We start from the raw sequence: 8,506 nt of genomic DNA, 5'->3' as shown, positions 1-8,506 counted from the left end.
AACAAGGATGCTTGGATCCCAACAACCTGGGGGAAATAGTGGCTAATTTCAATTATCTGGAAATATGTCAAAATTCATTAATTCCTTTTCTGAAACATCTGGGCTATTATCCAAAACCCAACATCATAGTTTTACATCAATTTTTGTGTCTTAATAGGCATCTGGTTTCTCACATTTTATTTCTAATGTGTAACGATGATGTTATTTTATATATTGTACAGCACACATAATGTTCACTAGGCTCAAAAAAAATTCACATAAGCTTCCTTTTAAGTACACACACTTTTTCTGAGCTGTAATCTATGGCTAATTGCTCATTCAAATTAAATCCTGTTCAGATAAATACATCCATTAATTCTTTTCAGCTCAGTTGACCAAAAGTTGGAAATTGACACTACACATTTTTTTCCCATAAAAGTTTTTCATTGCTTGTTGGTGATGCATAATCACATCACTGAGTTTTGTGGCAGAATTGCAGAGTCAATCTTTCCTGAAAATACTTCTCATAGTTCTTACTAGAAGATAAAACTTTCTGTGTTTGTTTTTATTGCTGCTGTGTGTTTCCAGGAAACAAAAGTCAGAGCAAAAAAAATTCCTAGAGTTTCACAATAAACCCAAATACATTGAGCTTTGTAATGATCAATATTCCATACCCCACAAAATACCAGGCAAGAGTTGAAAGGGTTCAAAGGAATATCTCAGTTGAAGAGCAAGGGCTTGCTAAAATACGATGGTTCCTGGTTTGGCCAAGAGTATCCTATTACTCAAGCAAGGTTAGAAAATCTATTTCTGAGCAGGAAATAGTCTGCCAATGATAGTCATCATCAATGTAATTTGAAATTTTGTGGAAAAAAAAATCAATAGTGTGTAAAGAACATATTGATTGGCTGGGCTCTGTGGCTCGCACCTGTAATCCCAGCACTTTGGGAGGCGGGTGGATCGGTTCAGCTCAGGAGTTTAAGACCAGCCTGGGCAACATGGCGAAACCCCGTCTCTACAAAAAATTAGCTGGGCATGGTGGCACAGGCCTGTGGTCCCAGCTACTCAAGAGGCTGAGGTGGGAAGATCACTCGAGCCTGGGAGGATGAGGCTGCAGGGAGCCATGATTGCAGCACTGCACTACAGCCTGGGTGACAGAGTGAGAGCCTGTCTCAATTTAAAAAGAAAAAGAAAGAAAGAAGGAAGGAAGGGAGGGAGGGGGAGAGGGAGGGAGAAGGGGAGAGGGAGGGAGGGAGAGGGGGAGAGGGAGGGAAGGAGGGAAGAAAGGAAAGAAAAAGAAGGAAGGAAGAAAGGAAAGACAAGGAAGGAAGGAAGGAAGGAAGGAAGGAAGGAAGGAAGGAAGGAAGGAAGGAAGGAAGGAAGGAAGGAAGGAAGGAAGGAAGGAAAGAAGGAAGGAAGGAAGGAAGGAAGGAAGGAATTGCTCTCCAAGATTGGGCAAAATAACCAGAAGCTTAAACTCAGAAAGTAAAATCAGAATTTAGGTCACCCAGAAGAAGTACAAATATCAAAATTTCAAGGAACGATTAAAACTCAATTAAAAGTGCAGGATTCCAACTAGCTAGGAAAAACACACAAATAGATATAAAATAGGTAAGAGCTAGAGAAGTATAATAACAATAACTTGAAACGTCTGAAGTGTTACGGTGGGTCATAAGCTGATAGTAGGGAAACAACTTACCACTGTCTTTGCTTTTGTTTGCTCAGGAAACAATCACGGTACTGTATAAACAGATGTGTGGTCAGCAAGAACAACCGTGCCATTGTACCCGGCGTCAGTCAGTCTCTAGCAAGGATACCCACTGATCCACTAATGAGAAGTGTGGGAAACTTGGGGAGGCTCGGCAGAACCCCACAAAGATGATTAAAGGGTTATAACATCAGACCTGTGTGGACAGGTGAAGACAGTGAGAATGAGATGGTCATTCTTAAGCTTTATGTGCTTTACCAGACTATACAAGCTCTCTCTCAAAATTCTGTCCCAAAACACATTTTGTTCAAGTCCATGAGGCATGCATTTGTGATGTGACGCTTCTGACTAATGCTGTTTGTAGCTGTGATTCCAGTCACATAATTATTTAATTTACCACTGGGTTATGAGACCAGAATTATTCAGCTAAAAGAAGAGTAGGACAAGAGGTCCCTAGCTGGAAATTTCACAAGTATGGCCAGGCTCAGTGGCTCACACCTGCAATCCCAGCATTTTGGGAGGCCAATGCAGACGGATCACCTGAGGTCAGGAGTTAGAGACTAGCCTGTCCAACGTGGTAAAACCCCATCTCTTTTAGAAATACCAGAATTAGTTGGGCATGGTGGCACATGCCTGTAATCCCAGCTACTCAAGAGGCTGAGGCACGAGAATTGCTTGAACCTGGGAGGCGGAGGTTGCAGTGAGCCGAGATCGCACCACTGCTCTCCAGCGTGGGCAACAGAGCAAGGCTCTGTCTCAAAAAGAAAGAAAGAAAGAAAGAAAGAAAGAAAGAAAGAAAGAAAGAAAGAAAGAAAGAAAGAAAGAAAGAAAGAAAGAGAGAGAGAGAGAGAGAGAGAGAGAGAGAGAGAGAGAGAGAGAGAGAGAGAGAGAGAAAGAAAGAAAGAAAGAAAGAAAGAAAGAAAGAAAGAAAGAAAGAAAGAAAGAAAGAAAGAAAGAAAGAAAATTTCACAAGTGTGAAGACCTGTCCCCAAGAGGGAGTTGTCTTATTGTTTTCCATCTCCAACTAAAGATAGTGGGTGGAAATGGATGCGGAGGCATGAGAGATTTAGATTAAATACGAAAATAAGAGTCGGTAGACAGAAACAGATCAGCAAAGGGGATTAAGAATTTCATTTCCCTGGAAGTCTTTCTAAAGAAGATTAGGCTTTATTCCTCTGAAGTGGATTATGGACTTAATTTTAAGATACAAAAACATCTGGATAGAGAATGAAAATGCAATCAGGCGTATTACTGTAGGACACCAGAAAAATGGGTATAAATATTATTTGCTCTGTGTTATAAGGGTGTCCCTGAGAAGCTGAATACTGATTGGACTTTTAAAAATCAGTTGGCCTCAACTAAAATCTTAAGCCAAAAATATAGATACATCTTCTCACAGCATTTGATTGAAATTTAACACGCTCAGCATCTTGTTAGGTACAGGAAACTGCAACAAAAAGATTAGGGTAAAGAATTTGTGTATAAGAAATGAAGCAATTAAAATGCAAAATAAAATAGAGACATAATTCTGAAACTATTTTTATGTTTAACTACTTTCCATTTACATGCTCCTGGGATTATGTTATTTTTTAACATATTCTTCATTAATTAGTTGATGAATATAATACTTGTTTTATATTTAATTTGGAGTTGGTAAATTTTGGAATATTTCTCTTCCTGAATAAATGATAAGTAACCTCCAAAATAAATAATTAGAATAAAATCACTAGGTCTTTTAAATGAGGAATCTTAAATGTGATATAAAGAGCAGAAATCTTAAATAGAGTAGAATATCAGCTATGAATTGTTTTATGAGTGGAAAACTTCTAATTATTGCCTGCCTTATCTGTTTTAGACTAACTAGAATATCGTTATATCATATTTGCTAACACTAAGACCCATCTGTATTTGAAAGTGTTAGCCAGGCGCAGTGGCTCACGCCTGTGATCCCAACATTTTGGGAGGCCGAGGAGGGTGGATCACCTGAGGTCAGGAGTTCAAGATCGGCCTAGCCAACATGGTGAAACCCTGTCTCTACTAAAAATACAAAAAATTAGCTGGGCATGGTCTTGGGCACCTGTAATTCCAGCTACTTGGGAGGCTGAGGCAGGAGAATCACTTGAACCCAGGAGGTGGTGGTTGCAGTGAGTTGAGATCATGCATTGCACTCCAGCCTGGGCAATGAGAACAAAACTCCATCTAAAAAAAAGAAAGAAAAGAAAAGAAAAAAAGAAAAGAAAAGAAGGAAGGAAGGAAGGAAAGAAAGAAGGAAAGAAGGAAGGAGTCACATTAATGTGGGCATTTTTCCATCCCGTGTTTGGATGCTTACAGACAAACCTCATATGATTCTTTTTGAAGGCATTAGATAATCAGTGAGTGTGCATAATGTAAAAATGGGTCAACGAGTATAAAACGAGATGAGCCAAGAGAACACTGTTCCTGCAAACATAAGCCCTTCTGGTTGTTTCCCTAGCAAACTCCAACTTCTGCTGAATATAGCCCTTTTTGACAATTCTCAACATTTTTTTCTTCAAGGCCCACTCACCTTACCAGGGGAAATCCAACTTAAATGGTCCCAGGTGGTGTCATTTTTATTTGTTCTTTCATGGGAAGTTCTTTTTTGTCACCCTCAAGTTACAGGCCACAGAGAGAGAACTAGCTTAAAGCAGGGAAGAAGGCAGTGGGGTCATAGGCAGGATTTGTTTGGTCTGAGGACAGATAAGTCAAGGATGATGACATTCATAAAGATTCAGAGAGCTTAGCTGGATATAGTGGCACACACCTGTGGTCCTAGGTACTCAGGAGACTGTGAGATGGGAGGGTCACTTGAGTCCAGGAGTTCAAGGTTGCAGTAAGCTATGATTGCACCACTACACACTCTTAAAAAAAAATTAAATTTAAATTAAAAAAAACAAATTCAGGGAGCGGGAGCATCATTGGGCAGCAAAGGGCAGTGGAAAGAGTGCAGAACCGGGCCTCATGTGCCCAGGCTCTGAGACTCTGCTTCTTACCAACCTTGAGACTAAACCAAGGTCCTCAAGCCCTAGGAGCCTCCGTTTCCTCATCTTTAAATGCTGCTCATCACATCCCTCCCTGCCTCCTCCTCAGATAAATGGAAGGTCTTACTCACTTCAGACTTCCTATCACACAGTGGTGCAGGTTTGGTATAAAAAAAACACTTGGCCTTTTGGTAAACTCATGAACTATAGCTAGAGCTGGAAGAATTAGGCTTTTCTTTTTTTTTTTCTTTTTTTTTTCTTTTTTTTTTCTTTTTTTTTTTTTTTGAGACGGAGTCTCGCTCTGTCGCCCAGGCTGGAGTGCAGTGGCCGGATCTCAGCTCACTGCAAGCTCCGCCTCCCGGGTTCATGCCATTCTCCTGCCTCAGCCTCCCGAGTAGCTGGGACTACAGGCGCCCGCCACCTCGCTCGGCTAGTTTTTTTGTATTTTTTAGTAGAGACGGGGTTTCACCGTGTTAGCCAGGATGGTCTCGATCTCCTGACCTCGTGATCCACCTGCCTCGGCCTCCCAAAGTGCTGGGATTACAGGCTTGAGCCACCGCGCCCGGCCGAATTAGGCTTTTCTAACTGATGATCCGGTTTGATGAGAATGTTGGATGAAAGTTGGTTCCCAAGAGACTGAGTGTGAAGGAGCCTTGTGTTAGGACACAAGGAATGAAGTCGAGCCAAGGATTCAGTTAATTCTGCCATGAAGGAAAGATAAGCATTTCATGTATCACAGCATCAGCCCCTTGAAAAAATAAATAAAAAGCCACTAGGAAGAGGATGTCAGAGCATCTGTTATAACTGCAGCACCAGCACCACCACCAATAATCATATACAAAGGATAGCTCATGAGTGTTTTCTATGTAGCATACCCTGTTCCAAGGACTTTATATAACATTTTTATAGAATCTTCAAAACAATCCTGTGAGATAGACTTACTGTTATGACTGTCATTATTCTTCTTTAGTTCCATCAGGAAACAAAGCCAAAAAAAGGCAAAAAAGGTTAAAGAACACAAGTGAGAGAGCCAAGCAGTCCTTCTCCAGGGTCCATCCACTCAACATGAAACCCCTAAGTGTGAACCCTCCTAACACAGTTATGTCTGTGGTCATCAAAAAACAACTAGGTATCCAGCAAGTGCCGGCTCTTAGAGACAGGCACAGCTCCTGTCTTCACAGAGCTTACAGGCTGGTTGAGGAGACAGCCATTAAACAAATACCTATGTCTGTGATGATCCTACAACAATATAAAGTTGTCTCAAGTGATCTCTTTTATTATGTCCAATTTTAAAAATTGAATTCAGGCCAGATGTGGTGGCTCAGACCTGTAATCCCAGCACTTTGGGAGGCCCAGGTGGGAGGTTTGAGGCCAGGTATTTAAGACCAGCCTGGGCAAAATAAAAATTTTTTTGAAATATTGAATTCAAGTTTGTAGAGAATCAAGCCTAAAGGGACTGTTGAAAAGAGTGAGCTGCCCAAGGTCACACAGGTAATACTGAAAGAGCAGAAACTGACTCGGAGCTAGTGAGCTTCTGACACCAGTGTGCTTCTCCTAAACACCCACACGCTACCCATGCCTTCCACATCAACTTTAAATACACTCCTTTAAATCATAAACTTTTTCAATAACGGCCACCACTGAGAATTCCTCTTATTTATTTATTTAGTCTCGCTGTGTTGCCCAGGCTGGAGTGCAGCAGTGCGATCTCAGCTCACTACAACCTCCACCTCCCGGGTTCAAGCAATTCTCTGGCCTCAGCCTCCCAAGTTGCTGGGATTACAGGCGCCCACCACCACGCTGGGCTAATTTTTGTATTTTTAGTAGAGATAGGGTTTCACCACGTTGGCCAGGTTAGTCTCGAACTCCTGACCTCAAGTGATCTGCCCGTCTTGGCCTCCCAAAGTGCTGGGATTACAGGTGTGAGCCGCCGTACCCGGCCTCAGAATTCCTTTTTAAAGAGTGAGGAGCCTGTTTGCAAGCCGTGGGGTTTTCCTGTAGTCCTCATGTGCTGTTTCCGATTGACTCTTGGACACTAACGCAGCCCTTCCCTCCTTTGGCTTTCAGCCCGAGACAGTGATGGAGCTGAGGAGGATGTAGCATTAACTTCATTTGGTACTCCCATTCAGCCGCAGGTAAATGGACTCGCCTACATTCACCCAGGAGGGACCTAGCAAGCACTCCTTCCTTAGGACAGCCTCAGGCTTCATTTCTAATGGCTTTACTGACCTGAGAGAGGAGAGGCAGGGCAGGAACATCCCTACAGGCATGTGGAGCTTGAGCCACCCAGATTTAAGCCAGAGCAGGTGGCGCAAGACAGCCTTCACCCGAACCTTCCCAGTCTTCATCGCCAGCAACAGTATAGCCTTCTGATGCAAGTGCGTGTGTCTGGAAAGAAAGGGCAGCTTGAAGTTTTTGTGTGAAGGTGAAGAGCAGCAGGCTCACCGAATTTTGCCTCGGGGACAATACAGGATTGTAAATATGTCTGAGTGCGGGGTCTGCTTTTAGTAGCAGTTGTCTGAACCTATCACCTGATCCCCACTGACTGCCTCTCTGAGTCCCTGTCTAGCTCCAGCAGCCCAGGCTGCCCTAAGAACTGGGCAGGGTCTGTCACCATCATCTGGATGCCCAGATGGATGAACAAATTTTAATCCTTTCAGGCAAAAACAGAGGGAGCACTGCTGAGTAGTTCGGGGGTAATTCACATTGGGGCTGTGAAGACTTGAAGACATACAAACCTAAACAGCCAGAAATATCACACTGGGACACAATTCTTACATTACAGGGATCAAAAGTAAATAAAATCATTTTTTTCAATTAATTTACGAGGCCACTAACTAAGCTAATCCCTCTGGTATGTTATCTGAGAATTTGTCTTTTCCTAGAATGGCACATGGACCAGGCCATAGCTGTATCATGCGCTTTAATCAACCCTCAGGAGGGTATTTACATAATGAAAACATCTTTATTATCCCTCCAAGAGTTTCTTGATTCATTTCAATGTCCAGTGATCAGCTATTCAAGAACCTTGCTGGCCGGGCGCGGTGGCTCAAGCCTGTAATCCCAGCACTTTGGGAGGCCGAGACGGGCGGATCACGAGGTCAGGAGATCGAGACCATCCTGGGTAACACAGTGAAACCCCGTCTCTACTAAAAATACAAAAACTTAGCCGGGCGAGGTGGCAGGCGCCTGTAGTCCCAGCTACTCGGGAGGCTGAGGCAGGAGAATGGCGTGAACCCGGGAGGCGGAGCTTGCAGTGAGCTGAGATCCGGCCACTGCACTCCAGCCTGGGTGACAGAGCGAGACTCCGTCTCAAAAAAAAAAAAAAAGAACCTTGCTTGCAAAAAGATTCTTGTTCGTGGCTGAGGGATAGCCTGGTGCAGGTAGGCTCAGTATGTTTCTTCTTTTGTTGTTGACAAACAATTAAATGAAGGTGAGATAATAATACTTTAAACATGACTTAAGGGCTGGGCACAGTGGTTCATGCCTGTAATCCCAGCACTTCGGGAGGCTGAAGTGGGTGGATCACTTGAGGTCAGGTGTTCAAGACCAGCCTGGCCAACATGGTGAAACCCCATCTCTACTAAAAATACAAAATTATCTGGGCATGGTGGTGCATGCCTGTAATTCCAGTTACTCAGAAGGCTGAAGCAGGAGAACTGCTTGAACCTGTGAGGCAGAGATTGAAGTGAGCCCAGATCGCACTACTGCACTCCAGCCTGGGTGACAGAGCGAGACTCTGTCTCCAAAAACAAAAATATAACTTTGGAGAGTATCTTTTCTTTTGTTGGTCAGGAAGTTGATGATGGCATTTCTTCCT

The 8,506-nt window shown here is 43.1% G+C and overlaps 1 protein-coding gene and 1 long non-coding RNA gene across 5 annotated transcripts in view; one reads left to right on the top strand and one right to left on the bottom strand.

Moving 5' to 3' along the window:
* Window positions 1-8,506, top strand: part of GPRC5D (G protein-coupled receptor class C group 5 member D) — a 34,901-nt gene that overhangs the window by 26,116 nt on the left and 279 nt on the right. The window contains exon 3 of one of the 2 annotated variants that reach the window (XM_001087385.5): window positions 6,754-6,821. The exons of the other annotated variant lie outside the window; for it this stretch is intronic. Coding sequence (XP_001087385.4) covers window positions 6,754-6,821 — 68 coding nt within the window. The remainder of the gene's footprint in view (window positions 1-6,753; window positions 6,822-8,506) is intronic. 2 annotated transcript variants of the gene reach the window in all.
* LOC144332799 (uncharacterized) overlaps window positions 1-8,506 on the bottom strand; it is a 17,064-nt gene extending 8,558 nt beyond the window's left edge. The window contains exons 1-2 of one of the 3 annotated variants that reach the window (XR_013400918.1): window positions 6,916-8,506; window positions 1,679-1,883 (exon numbers count right to left, since the gene is read on the bottom strand). This is a non-coding gene — a long non-coding RNA (uncharacterized LOC144332799). Of the gene's footprint in view, window positions 1-1,678; window positions 6,748-6,915 lie in introns of those variants that run through there. The other 2 variants (XR_013400919.1, XR_013400917.1) reach the window with 2 other exon arrangements.

This window comes from Macaca mulatta, chromosome 11, assembly GCF_049350105.2.
Source record: "Macaca mulatta isolate MMU2019108-1 chromosome 11, T2T-MMU8v2.0, whole genome shotgun sequence".
NCBI classification, from domain to species: domain Eukaryota; kingdom Metazoa; phylum Chordata; class Mammalia; order Primates; family Cercopithecidae; genus Macaca; species Macaca mulatta.
The sequence above is the reverse complement of the archived record's forward strand: the minus strand, read 5'-3'. Positions and strand labels throughout refer to the sequence as shown.